General features: G+C 36.0%; 1 protein-coding gene across 3 annotated transcripts in view; it reads left to right on the top strand.

Annotated features, from left to right (window-relative positions):
* The window catches only part of LOC145660631 (dynein light chain Tctex-type protein 2B-like), a 63651-nt gene extending 45236 nt beyond the window's left edge, over nt 1-18415 (top strand). For all 3 annotated transcript variants that reach the window (XM_081725934.1, XM_081725915.1, XM_081725924.1), the window contains exons 4-5: nt 6097-6230; nt 17933-18415. In XM_081725934.1, coding sequence (XP_081582060.1) covers nt 6097-6230; nt 17933-17980 — 182 coding nt within the window. In that variant the 3' untranslated portion in view covers nt 17981-18415. The remainder of the gene's footprint in view (nt 1-6096; nt 6231-17932) is intronic.
* The last annotated feature ends 4465 nt before the right edge of the window (nt 18416-22880 follow it).

Below are 22880 nucleotides of genomic sequence, written 5' to 3'. Positions count from 1 at the left end.
CTCTCATTTCTCATTATCACTGTCTCCTGTAGCCTAACCGGCATAATCGTGGGATGTTAAACTTAAAGATTTCATTTCATTTTCTTCGAGAGTACCATAACTGGGCATCAACACCATGCCCCTTTTTGTTCCTGACGTAAGGCTACTTTCACCCTACCCATAGTTTCGCATTACGTGTCTGCTGTTATGTTCGTACCCTTTGCCAAACATTCAACATGAATAACACTTAGACAGTCCCAAAATACAGAAGGCATTATTTTCTTGTAAAATGATGTGGTCTTGAAATTTTTTGCCGGCGGTGACGACGGATGTTTTCGTGTCATGGTCTGGCGTTTTGATTCAGGTGTCCACAGGGATATTGGGAGTTTCTTTGACCGTTATAATGAGATGCAGTGAATTACCTTAGTGGGCATATAGTGTGAGATGGGCCAGGAAAATACCCATTCGAAAGTGTTTTTGTTCCTCTCTCAGATGTTTTGGAATTCAGATACACTTTCCTGAAGCCAAGTTGGTCATGGACGTACTCAGATTCGTATGAGATTGGCAGTGCATTTGCAATATCATGCAACCTCACTCTTTTGTCTTCACGAATCATCACATCGACGTTACACACATTCCTGTCGGTGATGGATGTTGCTGGTCTGCCACTTTTGTCATCATCTGTTACAGCCCTTCTACCACTTGCAAATGTGTTGCACCACACACACAGTCTTGTTTCTGCGACATAATAACATTCTCTCCAAAGACCTTCACTAATTCTCGATGATTGTCAAATGATTTATGTTCCTTCGCCCATAAAAATCGAAAAACTCCGAGCACCAGCTCTTTGGAGTAATGTTCAAGTTGATGCGCCATCTTTAAATTGCTCTAGGTACCGAGTTGACGTAGATGGTCGTAATTTCCATCAGAGTTCCCTCACCGTGGTATCCGCAACATGCACAAAATAAATAAATAAAAATTAAAAATATAATTAGCTACACAAAAAACTCTAAGACAGAGAAACTTTTAGACAAATTCTTTATTTTTTGATAACACCTTTGTACATTCATTGTATTTCCTTGTTGTTTTGGTTTTTAATTTTAGGGTAGTATCGATTTTGTGTGTGTGTGTGTGTGTATATGTGTGTATGTGCGTGCGCACATGTATAGATTTTCCATAATGTCTCCAGTAAAATTAAATATATGTCTCTTCTTGAACGATATTCAGTTCTTTCTATTGTCAAAAACAAAACTGCAGATAATGTATTACAAATTTGAGTTGGTACAACAACGGAATACAATGTGTGCTAAACATTAGTGGGTTCATTATCAGAGTGATGATCATTATGATCGGAAATAAACAAGCATAAGCCGGTAATAGACAACCAGGATCTCAGGTAATATTTAAGAAAACACTTAAAAATATCGTGAAAATTATCTACAGTCTTGGCGCTCAGTATATAATTACTGTTTTCATTAATAGCATTTTGTCTGTTCCTTGCTGTACACTCATCCAATGACGCATTTGAAATAAAATAAGATGAAATCGTTAGTTTAGTGTCCCATATTTACCCTTTTAATTAATATAGATGGATGAGTAAAGGAAACAAATAATTGCAAAAGAATAGCGATGTGAAAATGTGCGAGTAAAGGAGAGAACCCCGAGGAAACACGGACGCAGTGTTGTCCATCATAACATATGTAGCGTAAAATCGTACCAGGGTCCCCTTGTACTATCAGTGAGCTTTCCACTAATACATCATGCTGTTCCCCATGATGCATTTAATTATACGCGTTGTGTATCAATTGTTCCTAGTAATTGTTTAGTTACATTTTACATACGATTACGAAGTATATGTTGTGTAGTAACATTTTAGGTTTTATTGTATATTCTCAAGTGTTGTACACTTTGTTCATATATCAGATGTTGGTAAAATCCTTCTCCTTGCTATAATCTCTTAGTAATTTCTTTCATTCAGCCATCTATCGTCACTTGTAAACAAGGCAGTTGAAAATTTCTGTTATATTCAATGATTTTGTGTGCAGTTTTGTTTGTTTTGTTGATGTTAGTTTCTTGATGTTATCAAAGCTTCATTTTTTCCTCTTTGCTTATACAGAAGAGACATTTTTTCCCATATATTTGTCCAAGTCATTCAGTTTCTTTGTAATATTCCAATTCTGTAATATCTAGTTATTTCTATTCATCTGTTCTTTTGTCTTCTATGGTTTCCATATCGATACTGGATAATCTAAAAGACATCATCTGCCTTGTATCAGACCATACTTCACTTTGAACCAGTCGCTTTTGCTTCGCGAACTGCACTGTTATTCTTCAAAGATTTGCGTGATCCACTGTATTTGTTCTTTCAATTCCTGCCTGCTGAAGTTTATATATACACTTACTTTTCATAGTTACTTGTCGTATGCTATCTTTAGATTTATGAATCCCATGACTGTTTACCATACTCCTGGCTATTTTTGTTTATCTGTTTGGTTTGTGTGATTGAAGTATCCTAATTTTACGTCTGATGGGAAACCATCCTCCTTAACGCAACAAATGAATGGGTCGAAGTTAAGCGTAGAAACGTCACAAATTTTGTACGTGTTCAGAGAAGAGGATGGTATTTCTCCTCTCCCCAGCCAGTGAGTCAGGAGATAATGTATTGCTGAAAAGGGTCCTGTGAAAGGAAACCATGAAGAACACGCAGTTGTGAGTAATTTTCCTTTACGACTTCAAACAGGCACATTCTGCACATCTAGCGGCGAAAAACGCCAACAATGCATTTGTGCTAAGACGAATTGTATAAAATCCGGTTGATTTGTTAAATTCGTGGTGGTGACACACTATTCAAAAACTAGCCCTGCTGCCACCGACTAACTGCACGTTTTGATGAGTTCTTCAGAAACACTACGGAAGCAGAAACTCGGAAAAGTATTCTTGCAATTGCAGTCGAATTACCAATACACCATACCACTGTCGTTCGGCGGCTCCTCGCTGTCTTTAAGGTGAAAGAATTAAATTCATAGGTGTCACATGAGTTGATACTGAGCAACAAGGATCGCAGTCTGAAAATGAACAGTTCTCTAAATGTCCAAAATAATCGAGAATGTTTCCCCCATCGGATTGTCATTTGCAGTTTAAAAAGATTATATAGATAGATATAGATATCGATATCTATCTATCGATCGATCGATCTATCTATCTATCTGCTACGGCAATTCTAAACAGTCAGGACAGTAGTTGGACCGTGATCGATTAGACCGTGAACTAGAACGATTTCCAAACCACCCCTCCACTCGCAGAAAATGTTGTTGCTGCCATGGTGAGAATAATCCATCATATCTTGGTTGAGGCAAAATCATCAGTGCGGCTCATTACAGTGCTGAAATCCATGAAATGCACCACACACTTAGCGGTAAGGATCTACCAGTAGTCAGCAAATGTTCTCATGTTGCATGACAATGTACGCCCATATGTCGCTCAATGGACGATACTGACACTTGAGCGACACCCTCACCTATCTATTCTCTCTACGTTCGTCCCAAAGACTACCGTCTCTTCCGGCATCACTTGTCACTTCTTTGAGACCGGGCAGTGCAACGTGCAGTAGAGGACTTTTTCCTATAACAGACGCCAGACTTGTTTTGTCATATGGTATCCAATTGTTGGCTGAGCGCTGGCAAAAGTGTGTGGCTGCAGGCGGAGGCTATTTTGACTAATCAGGTATTGCAGTTCTCATTTTTCTCTTTTGACACACATCAGTAGAATATCGCAATCACACCAACTTAATATCTAACAGGGTTGGCTGGTTTAAACCAGCTAATTTAAAAAAAAAAAAAAAAGTTTAAACCAAAAAACGAAAAATAATTGGAAAAGTGTAAGTGTTCGTAAAATCTTAATGAACACACATTTGTGGGTTATCCCGCGTCACTCCCTCATATTATTCGTATTATATTCAGACCTAAATTCCCCATTCATTACTTAAAGAGATTATACTACAAAAGCAACTTTTTTTTTTGTAAGTTTGTGAATGTTTCTTTTGTGATTTTTTTTATAGTTTGTTATTATTGTTATGCAATTGCAATCAAAGGAAAAATTCTTAAATATTGTTTCGTTTTAATAATGTTTACTATTGATAAAATACATCGAAGTACCGTACCTTTTTTTTTGGGGGGGGGGAGATAATACAAACTCCACGAGAGGTATTTACTGAAATCAGAAGTATCTTTGGTATCTGATTATATATAAATGCGTCAGAGCCAAAGTAGACTCAAATAATTCTTATCTTTATTCACTTTTCTTACTGATGTGCAAATTAAGTCGTTGTATTTCTTTAACTTGGACTAATAAAAGTCGTAATGAACTAACTTCGACTTAATTAGTTCTTCTGTACTCTGCAGTATTTTAAAATTGTCCATATGTAATTCTGTATAATGGTTTCACTTGTGCAACTGTTTATCTTTTTATCCTTCTCAAATGACTCTTGACAATTAGACAGTTATGTTAAAAGTATGTAAAGATCAGTACAACGTATCAGGAGTCCTTCGAGAGTGAGTCGACAGACGTATCACATTTGTGGCCAATTAGTCCCGGTTTCGAATTCAAATGGAGGACAATTTGTTTCGGATGTAAGTCGAAAAACGGTTTGGACTCCGCTTTAAGCTTATGTTACCCCTTCCAGCATAACCCGGTTGTTGCATAACAACACCAAGGTGAAACAAACTTATTTCTGCCCATATGTGATATAAATACATAGAGCAAATAATTTAAACCAAATTAAATAAATAAATAAAAACGGGTTTTTTGTTTTTTTCAATAAAAAGCATGGTTTTTGCCAATCCTGATATCTAAGTTCAAATATTAAATCTCTTGTTGGTTTTCCTTTCCTAAAACCATATTGCTGTTCACATACCGTTTGTAATGGATTTACTACTGTAAAATTCTTAAAAATAAATAAATAAAAATAAAATAGAATGACACGTAGGTTTGTTAATTTTATTCCACGGCAGAAATTAGTTGGGTGTGTTCTCTCTTAAAGGTGGTTCGTTTTATCTTCTATAATTTTTCGGTGTTATTTTTCAGTCTGCAGTCGTATTATACCACTCTGTAGAACGAGTATACGTCTACTGGATATGCCAGTCATATAATTTCGGTCGCTATTTCAAGCCTTGGAACTGTACATATGTTTACTATTCTTAATTACACTCTGCAAATATGAAGACGGTAGTTCATGTTGTCCCAAACGTTTCTCAGCATATCTCAAGAAAATGATCACTAGTCTGCCCTTTCCATAAACATATTATCCATTGAAAGTCGGCACTATACTTGCAGATGGAATTATCGGATAATGGTTCATTTCTAAACTGAGTACGAAAGTACCTTTAGATAATGATAACTTGCGAGCTTCATAAAATATGAACATATAAAATTCCTTCTTTTTGTCCTCGCTCTCATCTGGCAAAACGTGCCTTGTAGGGGCCCTAATCTGGTTGACCGGACATAAACGGAAACGAAAAATATGTTTGTCATTTTTTTCTGTGAATCTATTCGGTTATATGTGATACATATTCCGAATCCTGATTACAAAAGGATGCTGAAACCGTAATAATTATCTGTAACAAGACTAAATTTGACTTTTTCGACACATTCGTACAGATTCCTACTCCATTTGTGCTATTAGCATTTTGTTCACTCCAAGTTAACTTTTCCTCCTCCTCTTACATTCTTTTCGCCTCGTCTTTTCCATTTCGTTTTTACGAAGAGTAAATATGTCTATTCTTCTTTCTTCCACAACCGTAAGTTGTATGTACCTGTAAGAGATAAGATGTTCATTTCGCTAAACGTCAGATCCATTTTCATAGCAACTCGTTTCCAAGAATCATTCTTACATCCGAGACATCATACAGGCTTGAAAGCAGTTTTATTATTTCCCTACTAGTTTCCTTACATCTGGCCCGTTAAGGGAGTTGCCCATCTATCACTACGAGATGGTGGGATTAGACAGCTTAAAGTGTCACATATTCGTATAGGTGAGTTTTAACTGCCCCATATCATGTTTCTACAATGATGGATTCAGTTGGATTTACTGGTAAATTGTATTTATTTCTCTCGTTTCAGAATTTGAATTTAAACGCTACAAAATAATAGTTCAGGTTGTTTTGGGTGAACAGAGAGGAGCAGGAGTGAAGATCGGTGCCCGTTGCGTGTGGGATGCTGAGTCGGATAGCTATGCCGTGGATTCGTACATGAACGTAAGTATAATGAAAGTGTAATTTTTAATATAAAGAAATCTAGTAAGCAAAGAAAATCTAGAATTTTTGTTCTCTGTACTTCCTCAGTCCCAAACAACTTATATCATGCTTCATCTTGAACAGCCAATACGACGTTACTTGGCGGGAACTGACCCACTTTTTCATTGAACGTGTGCTTTTATCTGCCTTTACTACATTAAACTAATAACAATAATCTGTATTGCTCAAAAAATCACAAAACAAAAATTAGTAGGGTTTATATATATATATATATATATATATATATATATATCCACTGGAGGAAACTTTGGGCACCGGGAGGGTTAATTTTGTATTCTTTTGTGAGTTAAAGAACAGTTACTTCTGTTCTGTTCTATGTTGCTTCCTTTAGTATTTACGTATATTTAATGAGAGGAAAATTTCATTATTTTCTCCGATTCTCAAAATACGATTGCATATAATGTCAGTTTATTTTATGTACTTATTTTTGAAACTGAAACACAAAACACTAAAAGTACAAAAACGTAGCAAGGGGGCCACAGATTACTGAAATATGGTACCAAAGGAGACCGTGAGAATTAATTCGAAATCGAACCTGGGACTACGTGCAGAAAGTTACTGTAGTACTAGACTAGCGGTGACCAGTCCTAGATATATCTGTTACTAGTAGCAAGCGGAAACTTTCCAAGTAGTGTATGCAAAGTCGCCTGCATTTTTAATTTTTGAAAAGTAGCTAATTTGTATGGTGATATCAGGCAGTTCTGTGAATATCTTCGTAAACAGTGTAATACATACTTCGTTTCGCCACTTTGGAAAATTCCGTGCAAGTTCTGCTTTTAAACGTGTTAAGTTCCTGTTATTCACAGTCGATCTTCACACATTTTTCTTTAGTGGGTGTTCTTCAGCTGGAGGTTCATCTCCGAAAAGACGTAAAAGTCAAGGGTCAATTCCGTCGACTAGAATGATTAGAAAGTGGTCGTGATTATGCTGCTGATAGCCTGATGTGTAGAGACCGGATGTTCAGGCACTAAAAACCTAGAAAATAGGCAGGCAAATAGGCACTAAAAATTTAAAAAATAGGCAGTAAAATAGGCACTAAAATGTAGCTCGAAATAATGAAGATAAATACTCAATACCATTAAAAAGTAGATTCAAGTCATAAATAATGCTCAAAGAATATAGAAACATACTTCTTTGTCAATATCTTTTATTGCATATATAAAAACGAAGCTTGCTATTCATTCCATATATACTGGGTGAACCTGGAAGATGTGTACATACTTCGGGAGGTGATTCGTGACATCAAAAGAATACAAAATCCTCTTGCATGTTGTGGAATTCCGCTTCGTATACGAGTGACAGGGGGGCCAACTTGGAATCGAAAATCGAATCCTGACAATTGGAGCGAGACATAAAAGTGTGTACATACTTTGGGAGGTGATTCGTGACATTCAAGAGGACTTTTTGTCTTCTTTTCATGTCACGAATCACCTCCTAACGTATGTGCACATCTATCTGTTTCGTTCTAATTCTCAGAATTCGATTTTCGATTCCAAGTTGGTATCATTATCACTCGCACACGACACGGAATTCGACAAACTACAAGAGAACTTTTTGTCTTCTTTTGATATCATTAATCACCTCGGAAGTATGTGCACATCTTTGAAGTTCACCCTGTGTACATATTGTAACGTACCACGTGCTTGTGTTTACAAAAACCTAATATACGTATATATATTTTTCCAATGAAGGCTTATTTTGAAGAAAATGCATAGAATAGGCAACATTAGGCACTAAAGCAATTATTTAGGCAGTAAAGGTCGAAATAGGCAAAATAGGCAAAATAAAATTGGCTTAAATCCCCCCTATATAAACTTTAAAACGTTATTTTTGATCATATCTTTAATATTAAAGAATAGGCATTTTGCCTAACATCCGGTCTCTACTGATGTGTTTTGAGCATTGTGTGTGCGGGTGCTTTGTCGTAATGGGAGAATCCAGTTATCCTCGCTTCACAGTTCAGATCTTGTGGGCTGATTATCTTTTTCAGTAGTCCTAAAGGAGTAAAATTGGACGTTGACAAACTTTTCTCTCTGGGACAGTTTCACGAGGCTTAACTCACCGATTTCCGAGGGGAATAATGAACTTGCTTTTTGTTGTATACCTGATCTTCCTCTTTTTCGAGCTTAGCTGTACAGTCCGCAGCAAAGAACCTGCAACATGAGCATGTAAGTTTATTGTGAAACGACGAAGTCTTTTGCTCCAAAATAAGTGCACAGGGGAGGACGTCGAAGTTTCTCCTGGCGTGATTCGTGCCACTTAGACGTTATGTTGATTCCCTGTGCTGTTAGGCGTAGTTTCACAATAAACTTACATGCTCATGTTGCAGGTTTTTTGCTGCTGACTGTACCACTGTAAAGATTATTTGATCTCAGAATCATAGTCGTAGTCTCAGTTCTTTTCCCTGGTAATACTCCATGCTATGAGGCTTTGGTTGCCTAACAATTGCCGAAGAAGATCGCACAGAGTTCGACGGTTTGCTCTATGTTCGGCAGCGGTCAGGTTTCTGACAAACTTCCCGGAGAGCAGTGCATGTTCAAAACTGAAGGTAGGATTTTTTTTTTTTTAATCAGCTTAACACATTCACGTAATATGCTTAAAGAAAATCTGAAGGATTCCCTAACGGTTCTTAGCGACACATTCCGTAATTCTGGTCTGTTGTCAGAGGATGCGCTCGTGAAAGGTCGCTGTGATTGCTCTTCATCTTACATTGATGTACTGCTGCTCGTAAAGTGAAGGTGCCATTAAAAACATCTCATAGTACCCTTGCTTTATTGTCATAAGTCTGCTGAGTCCATTTACTTAGTTTCTCCCAGAATTAGATGTTAGCTCTTTGCTGTAAATTGAGGTCCACACCAAGATCAATAATGTTCTTGTACCTGTTGCTTCACAAGCTTCAGCAGTAGTGGGACATGTTGACATTTGTCCATTAGCTACATGTCGATATCAACACACACATTGGCCACATTTCAATATCGATCATGCGATCCCACTAGTGGCATTCATTTAGTTTACCCAGTTTCTTAGTGAGTCCCCGTGCAAAATTTCAACTTGGCCTCAGTTGTTACATCCTTATTGGTATGCAACCGTGTGCATCATATTGCATAGGTTTGGGGGAATATTAGTGGTGAATTGGCAATGGCTTTCATGTTTTTGACGCTAATCCTTACATTTCCGACGCTTTGAACTCACGTTTCCTTAGTATGAGTGCATTTCTGGGAATTTTTCGTTAAGTGTTTCCACACATGTGAATCACCCTGCTTCATATGTTGTGCTCTACCGATACGCCAGATGTCTTTCTAGAGCATTTGAGTACAAATTCGCAACACTTAATACTCAGAACGTCACTGTTGGCCAGCATCCGTACCTGGCATTTATGCAACCACACACAACGGGCATGAAGGTGTCCGCCATTTTGTATTTATTCCAGATATCGACTTAATATAAACGAATTATTGTTACCTGGTAGAAACCCAATCAATTTATATCCATTTAGACCAATTTTCATTTGGCAGATTATCCGGGACTCCCTACGTTCCTTTGGGGAATCCCTTGCGCGTGCATGGTAGGATCGTGAAACATGCAAAATTCAATACAGCAGGTATGACTTCTTCAGTGAATTTTTTACCCGCCCTCTTTATGTTGGATAGTTTCTGAACTATTGGCGTCCGAAAGTCATTTTCCCACGCTTTCGGCACCTTGTAGATCCGAAACTATGTCCGATAGCCGAAAGTTCAAGAGAACTTTTTCTCTTGTCTCAGTGGCAGGAGTCACCTCCCAAGAGATTTATTTAGAAAAAAGAAAAAAAGCTTTACTTAATTACGAATCAGAAGATAATAGAATAGTGAACATACCTATTATGTATATCAGCTGTAGCACTTGACATTTGCATTCGTATAATATTCTTCCTTAGTCGAATTCGAAAAGAAAGGAGTTACCAAGACATATTTTAAAACAATAAATGTCAGTTTCCAGGTTGAATAAGGAGCGCGCGCGCACACACACACACACATTCACACACACACACAGAGAGAGAGAGAGAGAGAGAGAGAGAGAAACCTTACCTTGAACACAAACTGACAGACTATTCACCCAAACCGCTTGACTATTCCTTACACTACTTCAAACCTGCTTTTCACGTTTGTGTAAAGTATTTTTCTGGTGCACGTTGTCTTTAGTTTGGAATGAGATACGATTCAGTTTACTGCGAATAATTGGAAGTTTCAGTTTGTATTTTTCGCACAAATTACATTTTATCATACATCATAAAAATTGCCTAAAACAGGTGGAATCTGTTAAACGATTATGTTGGAATGATTGTAAATGTGTTTGTAGTTAGGACACTGGATATATAAACGTGCTGAATGTGGTAATTTACTTCGTTGAAATTGAGTACATTTGAATTCTTATCTTCTTATGCGTTGATGAAGCTTCTCCACTCAATATTACGTGACAAAATAGATTATATTAATTTTGGAGTGGAACATACGAATTATCATCAGTAACAAAGCAATAATAGAATTACACTAGAACACGCCTAACCAATAAATTTGACGAAGAAAAGTAATTGATACGACAGGACTCGAACACGAGTCTGTTGCTTAGTAGTTTCGGGCGTTATCATTATCTTTCATGTAAAGTTGACAAATTAAACTACTAGTTAGGAAAGATATGCGTTTGCTCTCCTTCTCCAATCTTGAAACCTCACCTACAAGCCTGATCCCATTCAAGAAATTAAAAAATATTATCTGTCATTATTTTCTTGTCCCAAACTAGAAATTAAGCTAAGGAAACATTGAAGGTATGAATATCAGGACTAATCTGAAAACCGGTGAGGCAGTCTAAACTTGAGGAACGTTTCGACATATTTTCTTCGTTGATGAAGGTCTGTTTCTAAGTTGAAGAAGGAAATTATGAGTAACTTATTGAGTCACTCATCTAAAGATAGTCTCTTCATACGAGCCTTAGTATCTCGTCTAGGCTTACTTAACAGTTTTTTTTAAAGTTTTTCTGAAACATCAAGTTCTAATTGCTATAGGTAAGTGGTTACCGCATTGAAGTTCCACTCATAATACACACTCTACGAGTTATGTCATTGATATATGGTGTTCATTGAACAAAATTCTTAGAACAATAGAGGTACATCTTAGAATAAAAAAATGGTTCGTACATCAACCACTGCAGCAAAGGCCTGCTTCAGTGCTGCCAATTGCTTTCGTTGCGGACAACTTTCGTATGCGTTGGGTTGCAAATTTGTCCAGGCATCTGAAAGCTTCAAATGGGCTGGATCTGAAATATCGTGATTATAGCACTCAAGAGGTCCATATTCTTTTACTGGTGACTGTACAGCACAATTCTTAATATTTACTAAATAACGTCTTTCTGCATACAAACTTAGAAAGATCGTGCTTCGATAGCTGCACGTGAATCCTCGTACTATCCTTCTTTCTCGTGTTACTAAACTGATCTGGGAGCTTTTGTTACAGCCTCTTACAGCGAAGTGAACCTATTCAGTACTAACAAGTAGACCTCACCACTTCGCCGTTGCGTTAGCAAAAGGAAACGACTACTGTCCTAGAGTAGGGTTGAATATAAGATATTGACAAAAATTTTAGCTGCTAATGAGCACTAGAAATATGGGAAAACGAAATAGAAACATGAATGTGGGAAAGCCATCTATAATATAATTTGATAGTTGCAAGACCGATATTTCTTCGAAATAGATGGAGGAACAATAGTTATGACTTCAACTATGTAAATCGAGTTAGGAGGGATGTTTTTATGGCATTCCAGATCATGGTCGCCATCTTGAAATCCGCCATATTGGATCGACGTCAACTTTTTTAAATGGAAAGAGGGCCATGTGAGGTATCAAACAACAATGATTTTTTCCACCCAATCTCATACACTAATTAGTTTGTCCATATCTAGAACGGTTTACGACTTACAGTTCTTTCAATGTTGAAAAGTTCGTTGTTTGTAGCAGATAACAGATAACTACAGTGGCAATGAACATAGCTCCAGAGACAGCATTCTTACAGAACAAAATTACGGCAATGCAAGAAACGAAAGTCCTCAGCATTCATAAAGTGGTTCCGACCTCGCCACTTCGTGTGTGCGTTTGTAGATTCAAACTGAAACTATAAGCAGTTGGGGAAGCACGATGAAGAGAATAGCAATATTGGTTGCCAGTGGCATTCCTGGTCGTGGCAGCTACGGTATACGGTAGCAGCTTACGTGAATCGTGTACCATTCTACAGCGACAAACTCTTTGTAAGGAGACAAGTGCAGGAAATATATTATTTTCACTATGAGTTCTACCCGTGAACTTGGAAGTGTCTGAGAAATAGTTATTTCGTTTATTGTATAAAGCCTGTAATTCTGTGAGGTGCGTGCGTGTGTGTGTGTTAGGGAGAGTGTGTGCAGGCAACAATTCTAGACTAAAAAACGACACACCATGGCGTTAAATAAGGCAAACATTGCTATGTACCTCCTGCAGCAGTTACAGACATTACGGTTCAAGCACAATGCAACAAATATATCAGAACAGAAAGAGTAATCGCAGATGACATAATTAGATTCCTAGCGGATGAAGAATTGGAATTCGAAATGAAATACACTCTAGATATTCTAGAGGAGGCACATCATGAGATAAACAATCAAGAAGCTAGTGTGGATGTGAATTGCTTTTGGTCGAATACAGGGAGCAGGAATTCACTTATGCTGGATACCTGAGAATTATTTAATAATGAAGAGGTGCGAAGTACAATATCTCCACCTGGGAAATCAGTGGAAGTGACAAATTCCAAAAGGTACAACCGGCATATTTCAACCTTTCAATGTATTTTTTTTAGACAATACAAAACATTGGCGTACTATATGTGATTATGTAATAAAGGACGAACATTGTCACTCTGCATTCCCTTGTGTACAATCAATTTCAGCCTCCTCGCTTCACAGGAATGATTAAATAAGCATTTAAATCAGTATATATTGATGAACCGATCGAATGGTTCGAAGTGCCGAAGAAGCACGCTTTCTATATTTCCGGCATTAACTTTTGTGATATTTGTGACGCTTCATTTTTTATTAGGTGCTCATGGTACTCTGCAAAATTCTGTTTTGTCCATTTTATCAATGCTGAGGACTTGCATTTCTTGAATTGCCGTAATTTTGTCCAGTAAGAATGCTATATCTGGAGCTATTATTCATTGTCACTATAGTTATCTGTTATCTGCTACAAAGAACGAATTTTTCAACATTGAAATAACTGTAAGTTGTAAACCGTTCTAGATATGGACAAAGTAATTAGTGTATGAGATTGGGTGGAAAAAAATCATTGTTGTTTGATACCTCACATGGCCCTCTTTCCATTTAAAAAATTTGACGTTGATCCAATATGGCGGATTTCAAGATGGCGGCCATGATCTGGAATGCCATAAAAACATCCCTCCTAACTCGATTTACATAGTTGAAGTCATAACTATTGTTCCTCCATCTATTTCGAAAAAATATCGGTCTTGCAACTATCAAATTATACTGTAGATGGCTTTCCCACATTCATTTTTCTATTTCCTTTTTCCCATATTTCTAGTGCTCATTAGCAGCTAAAATTTTTGTCAATATCTTATATTCAACCCTACTCTAGGACAGTAGTCGTTTCCTTTTGCTAACGCAACGGCGAAGTGGTGAGGTCTACTTGTAAGTGACAAACGAAAACGTTTTCTCTCCTTGTCTTCGTAGTTAAGAAAAATACTCATCTTTTTTTGTCTTCGTTGGCAAGTTAGGACACTTCCGTGTTTATTTATTGAGATCATGGAGGTGGATGAAAAATACACACCAACTTCATGAAGCTATATATAAACAGTTTGAATCAACGCAGGAAGGGGGAATGAGGGGGATTTCCTCCTTTCATCAAGTAATTTACCCGGCTCATTAAAGAAGAATCCCAGTGAATTACTTAACCCTATTTCATACGTATATATCCTATATGGGATATTCCATGTCAAATCACCAAGTCATCAGGCTTGATCATCTCAGATTTTTGTAAAAATTGGTGCACAGGTTTATTACAATGGGAGATTTAAAAAAAAAAAAAATCCAAATATTACCTCTCTCCTCCTAAAAGTGTTCCCATACAGGGTATTCAAAAATGTCAAAAAAGGGCATTTTTTTCAGTTACAGTGATTATTAAAATTTGTCATAAAATGGTTAATATGTGCACTCGAGACATGAAACAAACACCATTGGAAAGCTTAAAGATTGCTCTACAAGTGGTACTATATTGAAAAAACCTGTGAAATAAAAAAACTAACACTTCAAAAATTCAAATTCAAATTTTAATTTTGAATTTCGCATAGAAAAGTCTATGCGAATTTGTTCAAAATTATCCAGATTGTAGTTTCATATGTGTACTAAAACACCAAAGTTGCATTTTGGGCACTCAGTGGGATCCGACTCAAAATTCAACCTAAACCAAACATTGCACGATATTGACCATGTGAATATCTGGGTTCAGATCGATAACCATTTGCCTGCAGCTATTTACCTGCAGCATCAAAGGAATTTATATTCAATTTCATTTGTTCCTTGATGTATTCATTTGAATTTACACAATAATTCACTTTTCGAGTTATTTAGAGACGTATTACGTTTCCGAACAGTACTCAATACAGGTTATTATTCTTCTTAGTCAGTATGGATGTTTCTAAATTTATATTCGCTACATTGATACAAGCTATTTTCATCTCTTTGTTTCAGGATTGCTGTCACAGACATGTGGAAGTGCGTAATTGAAATAGGAAAAATAATTTATTGATTAATTGTTTGTGCTGAAAGTGTGTGAAGTTTTTGTGAACAGTGTCACTGTGTTTCGTAATACACTTGATACAAATATTGTGAACGGGAGGAAAATATATTCCTCTCTTTCATTTTTCGTTATCACATTGTTTCGGATCAGAATTTATGTCGATATACCATTTTTTGCTACCAGAGATGGATATTCAAAAAAATGGCATGTGAGACTACTATTTAACATTGAAATTCCGTAAGGAAAAAAAATCGCATTTTGACCTTTGACCCTGTAACTTCGCAGACAATAACACCCGTGATCTTGTTTTGCTATCAAACAAATCTTCTGACCTTTCTATAAATTGCGTGCAAATTTCACAGTTCTAGCTGTTACGAGTGCTGAGTACTATAAAGTTAAAGTTTACACACGAATTATGGGACAGTCTGTATATCTTACATTGTATATGCAGGGTGGACCATTTATCTTAGTACGCCTTTGTAATTTTTAAACTTATGGACAAAAAACGCTGAAATTTGGGATCATCCTAATATCAGCAGGAGGACATTGTCTGCCATACTCTGATATCACTAGATTAACAGTGTTGCCAACTTAAGAAATATTTTTTATGGCACTACGTTAGATACAGTAGGAAGTCCAAAATCCGAACTAATTGGGACCACAGGTAGTTCGGATTTTCAAATTGTTCGGATTTTCGAAACTGACAAGAAAATGCCATTTAGCCTTAAATATACTTTACGGCAAGCCCTTTTATCGATATAGTGGTTATACAGTGCATACAGTAATTGCAATATCGTACGTAAGGCTACTTACATGTATTGTTTCTGAAGAACCTGCCCGTACACTAAATCACACTATTCTTGTAACTCGCACTTAAAACTTAACTTGTATAGGCCTAAGGCAAAATAAATGTAAAAATATGTATGACAAACAATTACAAATGAATGAGCTTTTGTAAAAACACTGACTTCACACAACGCCGACGGACAACCCTATTGTTTGTTTATCGCTAGCGCTAAGACAAAATTTAAAAAGCTTCTAGGGACCGCGTGCGGATTTTTGACGTTCGGATTATCGATGGCCTACTGTATTTCAAATGTACTTATAAAACGGAAGCTTACTGTACCATACTTTTCATGCAGTGTTGGAGACTAAAGGAATATGCAGTATCACAAACATCGAAAAACAATGAAATTTAGGTGGAACTAATACAACCGCAATAACGCAAATGAGAGGTAAGGTAATTCACATCCAAAGAATCTTAACCGTCATCATATGATATATTTCGAACAAGTAGAAACGAAGTTATAAGGAATTGAAAAATACTTCTTTCAAAGGACTTTATTTCGAGAGTGTGTAGATGAGTTCACTTCCAATCGTGTGCATGATTTTCAAGAGACATAAAAATCACAATGCCGTCTACAGCTATTGGATGTCTCATACCAATTAAAAGATAGGAAAAAAATGGTTAAGTTTGATATATTGCTTAAAATAACGTTTTTGTGGGAACTTTTTGAAATCATTTTTATTTACTTTGCTTCTATAACAGTACAACAATACTTTTTGGTAGATGTAATTACAACAAATTCTTGGAATTACTTAATTTTAAGCAGTGTTGCAAACTAACAGATTTTACCATATCTTCAAACTGTTTGAAAAATGAAATTGTTGTAAATGTATTGCAATTTACTGAAAACCATCTATGCAATTGAATGAGATAGTTATGTAAGCAGTTTTTCAAAGTAAAGGCTTTTCAATAAAGTTAAATTTTCAATCCCTTGCAACTCCGTTCGTATTCATTCGAAATCCATCATATCACGATCATAATATATACTAAAGTATGTGCATTGCCCCGTCCGTCTCACTTGTGTTGTTACTTCTGTAGGGGCCTCATTTGAATGTTAGTGATACTATAGCGTCATAAAGTAGCAACAATGAATAATAAATGTAACATCGTAAGTTTTTGTTCAACATATAGATTTGAAATATGTAATAACCTGACGTAGTGCCGTTTGAAAAAATGCAACCTTATGTTGGATTGGCAACTGTTAACCATATGGTATCATAGAGTGCAAAACAGTGTCCCCCTGCAGATTTTGCATAGTATAAAATTTCGGAGTTTTTTGTTCATTAGTTTAAAACTTACAAAGGCGTATCAAGACAAGTGGTCCTCCGTGTATATCTGGAATACTTTCTCTTTATGTAAGAAAGCTTGAATACTGTAACATAAAAGTAACTTGTGGTGTATGCAGGTTTGCCAGTCTGTAGTTTACAAACGAAGAAGGGAAGTATGGAGCTTGCAGGGCTTACAAAGAATGAGAAATAGAAAGTTCGAAAATTCATCCTTAGAAATTAACATATTTTTCGCATTTCGTGATTCCATTACTGTATTCTCAGATATTGACAGTAACACTTACAAGCCTGAAATTGTCGTATAGACCGCGGTGGCTCAGTGGTATAACGGCCACTTCTGGTGCGTGGGGTCCCTAGTTCGATTCCAGTCCACGCCAAGTAAGTTTTGTGGTGGACAGTGTGCGTGGATTTTCTCGGGGTTTTCCTGTTTCATTCCATAGTTACCTCTCATCTCACCGTCACAGACTCACTTAGCCTCGGTGCATACTTGTGGGACGTTAAAGTAAGAAAAAAAGTTACGAAGAATAAATTGATCTGTTTTATATAGAATTTCAGTTAAAGATTCATGTGATGAATGCTTTTATAGAGTAAAAAGTTCAGAGTTTAAATCGTTTGAACCCTTGTACACTAGATACTCTTCTCAATTTTCACATATTTTTACAATATTAAAGAGATCAAACTTCTTTTGTTTACTTTTCAGGATACTCTCTTCTGTATGGTGGCTGTATTCGGGGTATATTTCTACTGAACCCTCACTACAAGGATTGATCGCCCATCTAGTCCATCCAGAATCTGTGATAATTGCTGTGTCTATGTTTCTTATTTCTTTGATGGAATATTTTTTTAAACATATACTTAAAATTCCGTTATATATTTGTGAAATAATGCGTGTGGAAGTTTTATCTACCAGATCACAAAATTGTATGTGTTTACGACTGCGGTAAAATATACATGTGTGTATATATTTGTATTATGTTTGTATGAGGCCATGAGATATTTGTCTAACAGTATATTTATAATTAAAAAGAACTAAGAATGCGATCAGTTATGATTGTACACTTTTTTTTCTTTTTTTAAATATTTTGCTTGAAAAATGAAACATACTGAGAGCTCTCAGAATTAAATTACGGTACTAATGTATTATTCATGTAAGCATGAATTAAAAATGATTGATATTATTGAACCATTTTTGTTCTGTTATTAAAGCAGTGATACAAAAGTAAAATATTTAATCCACGAACCCCCTTGCGTTGAAAGTGATCCACACTTTTTTTTCACCATCCGAAAAATGTTTCCTTCTGTACTTTTGAAGTTGTTCAGAATATTTAGCAAAAGCTCCAAATTTTCAAGTAACATATACATCTTGTTTCCACAGTTGTACGTTTATAAACCTCAGATAAATAAAAATATGCTAGTTTTTCGTACCATCCCCCTGAATCCAATAATACAGCTTCCCGTTTCGGTGGGAAACAAGCCAGTTTACGGTTAAATTGTTTAATAGTACGGGTATAGTTGTATGATGGATTAGAAACATTATAACATTTTAATTTGAACCTTTTTTCCTACCTACGAGTCAGGACTCGCTAGTGGAAAATGACTGTATTCACCTTTTTCAATTATTCATTCTATATTGTATATAAAATGAAGTAGATGACTTAGTGTATTTTTAAGGATAGAAAATATTATATATGGTGTGGTATTTTGCAGTTACTCAATTGAGATACCAAGGCTGTCTGCAGAAAACTTGGAAGAGCCTCTCCAATGAGCTGTTTTCCATGTACACTGAAACAAACCCTCACTTTGTAAAATTTTTAAGTCAATGGATGAAAAAAATTACGTTCGGTCCAACAATATTCTTGAGATTGGTACACAGTTATTATAGTTACGTAGATTGTACCATAACTCCTGTTCTACATGAATCTCCCGCAACGAAACGGGCATCCCTGCTATTGCTCTAATATTGGACATCGTTGATATGAAAGACTCGGTTGCCCCCTTGTCCCCCTGATGTTTTGTAAAAAGTGCATTTCTTGATGCTACATTAGAACCCACCGTCTCAAAGAACAATATAACATTCCGCCGAGACCATAAACCTCATAACTGCGCAGTGCACTGTGCTTACTATCTTTGCATGTTGTGCTGAACCAGATGTTAATGTTTGATCATATGTATGATTTATTATAATTTCCGTAAAAGGAGTGAAATCCTCAAAGCCAAATAGTGTATGATGAAGTAGCAATGCATATTTGGAAACAATTGTCATATTTTACACATAAAGTGGTTTATTTAGTTCTCGAATTATGTTAGCATTTTAATTCAAAATTCCTAAAATACAGATGGTTATCAAAATAATGGAAAGCTGCAGTTTGCAACACGTAAGGTGTGTGATATTGTAATACTGAAGATGCGTATCAGGCCCAGGGTTTGCCCAAGTGGGCCCAGCCCGAAAAAAACCACCGGGTTTTTTCGGGTTGGACCCACCTGAAAAAAAACACTTTGAAACCCACCTGGGTTTTTGACCTATTTGTTAGTATATTATTGATACAACTAAGGTGATCACATTGTAAGTGATTTTTATCAGATTTTAAACTTTTCTTGGGTGAATTAGAGGCTTTCACGTTAAGGTATAAAACAACATTCAACATAAGACTTTTATAAAGTTCTGAATGCACTAAATGAATTAAAAGAAAAAAAAAAAAAACACACCTTAGCTTGAGATAGTTATAGAACAAATTAATGTATGGATTATGCTTATAGCCTATTTGAAGTAAAATAAGCAATTTTGTACTTTACAAAATATTTTCCGTGAATAGTATGCTCGTCGACTTGGCGACACCGAGGGACATTATCACTCATATGTTTGACGGGTTTAAGGTCATAGGTGCCGGTACTAATAGTACATATGTAAACACATTAGTAAAACTATTAGTATTATTTCTTGTACCTTTAGTATTAGTACCTTTGATGTAAAACACAACGTTCTTCAACTAAAATTTGGTTTTCCTACAATAACTGTTTAATTCAGTCATTTGTTGCTAATCTTCAAATAAGCATTCTGTAGAATCAACACCAGCAATAGCGTAAAAATTCTTGTCAAATTTTAAGAAGCTTAATGCTCGGGGTTCCGAAGACTGTAACGCTTACTATTTCAAGTGCTGAGTTCAAATTTCCGTACTAGTGGAAGTTTAGATGTACACTCATGTCCAAAATTATTGTCGCATGTCTATAAATATGTTCTTGTAGGAACATAATTTGATAACGAATCCACCCGGTATTTCTTATAATGTTAGTATGTGTATAATCGGCAAAGACATGTATGTGGCACATTTCATAATTGTCAAAAGAGCAGTAAATAAGAACAATATAACGAAAATAAAACTTTCTTGTCCATTTAGCAACACTTTGTTTTACTCATTCTAATTGTCGTATTTATAATTCTTATCCTATGAAATTTACCACAAATATACATTTTCCGATTATCAGTAATAGTAGTATCAGTAATATCAGTATCAGTATCAATATCAGTAGTATCAGTAATAAAAATACCCTGCAAAATCATTATCAAATTATATTCTCACAAGAAGACAGTTATAGACATGCGACAATCATTTTGGACATGAGTGTGCACGCCATGAAAGAAGTGCTTGGGAAATTCCCGAATTAAACGCAGAAGGATCGGAAATGAACTTCAACAATAAAACTATTTATTTTACGCTTAAGCCTGCCATACGTCCCGTTAAAAACAGGACTGTCCCGTTTTCGGGCCCGGTGTCCCGCGTCCCCGTAAATTTAGTCAGAACAAGGAAATGTCCCGTATTTTAACTCCGTTCCATTTCTACTATTAATATCAGCTTATTCGAAAAGTGAAAAACAAAAAATTCTGACATTGGCTGGGAATCCTGTAATTAGTGAATGAACAGTACGCTGTTTCATGTAACAGTTTCGAGAAAGTTATAACACCACCCTGCTCGACTTGATAGCCAGCGAAATTTGCAATGCTACTTTTTCCATTGCACTTAATGGAAACTCGGACAAAAAAAAAAAAAAAAAAAAAAAAAAAAAAAAAAAAAAAAAAAAAAAAAAAAGCTTTGAGTGTTTCTACATTTACAAACACAGGGAAGATGACTAACCTTTTCTTCAGCAGAGCATTAGATAAGTTAACAAGAATTATAATCTTATTCAGAAGTTGGGGCACAGATTTGTGCTTTGGTCCACGTCTTAGAAAAATGTAAATCTGGTCCTGACAATTACACACGACACAAGGAGAAAAATCAGCTTTTAATTAGATTAAACTGACGAACGTATTTTTGGCAGATACAGCCATGTAAATAAATATTGCTAAACGCGCGAAAAATATTGAAAGTAGATTGTATCACTGATTTAAATAATTTGCATATTGCTTTCCTGTAATTAGAATTTTTATAGCACATCTTAAGATTTTAGGCATCTTCAGTCTATACAATTGAGTGCAGAGTACGAACAGAGAAAAGTAGGTGCTGTTTAGTGAACTTTCGTCTATTACAGCCCTGCCCACGGCGAGCAGATAGTGGAAACTCTCCTCGTGAACGCTCACGAGCATTCTACGAGCAAATACCATTGTTCGTGCTTCGTGGATCTTCGGGTTTTGTCCTTAGAGGAGCGGAAGTGTTGTCAACCTTGGCGGTAATCACTAGCTTACCAAAAAAAAAAAAAAAAAGTATGTATGGTAACTGATTGCCATTTAGTGTAAAGTGTTTTTTTACAATGTGGTAACCGTTAATTATAGACAATACAAACTTGTAACAGCAATCAAATGATAAACTATGTACGTTCCTTTTCTTCTTTTTTCTTTCCTTTTGTTAAAGAGGGATGTGGGTTTGTTATATCCGAGTGTGGGTTTGTTATATTATGTTGTTTCCCTTTTTAGGAAAAGAGATATCTGTTGATAAGAAAAAACTGTAGCACTTGTTTGTAATTATCTAAGTATATCTCCAGAAAATTAGCTTATGCATATATGTGTGTACGAATAGGCTTAGCAAGGGGTTGGTTGTGGAGATTAGAAGCCACTATTACACTATCAATAGGAAGAATAGTATTTCTTACTCCACTTTTAAAGTTACTTTGATCGCAAAGAATCAAACAAAATATTAAGAGAGCCAAAGAGATTTTCCATTTTTAAGTGTGACCGTTAGTGACTGCAATTAGTTTTTTTTTTTTTTTTTTTTTAAACAAGGAGTGTCTTTTTAATAAGGAAAAATGTATTGTCCCTGGCTGGTTGCTTGCCGGTGGCTTGTTAAAAGTGAAAAAGAATGTTAAATCATTTCAACGACTGAAGCTACACGCTTGTCTTTCTTCGATAGTTACTGACTGATTTTGAAAGTCACAATGTTGTAGACCTACTGTAATAGCGTAGACCTACTGTAATAGCGTAGGTCTACTGTAATAGCGTAAATTCGAAAGGAAACGTTCCAACTGAATGATACGAACAATTATTCCCAATGTCTTGAACATGAAACGTGGGTTGCACGGATAACGCTTAAAGTAGGCTGGACTGCACTGGAATTTCCTTCCGGCAAATTAGTGTTTGGTCGAAACTCGGTTCTTCTGTGTAATTGTCTCTTAACAACATTTGAACATTTCTTTTAGATAATAACAACTAACTAACTCTA

This window comes from Thermobia domestica, chromosome 1 (genome assembly GCF_964235325.1).
Source record: "Thermobia domestica chromosome 1, izTheDome1.hap1.1, whole genome shotgun sequence".
NCBI lineage: Eukaryota > Metazoa > Arthropoda > Insecta > Zygentoma > Lepismatidae > Thermobia > Thermobia domestica.
This window is presented reverse-complemented; position numbering and strand designations above follow the sequence as displayed.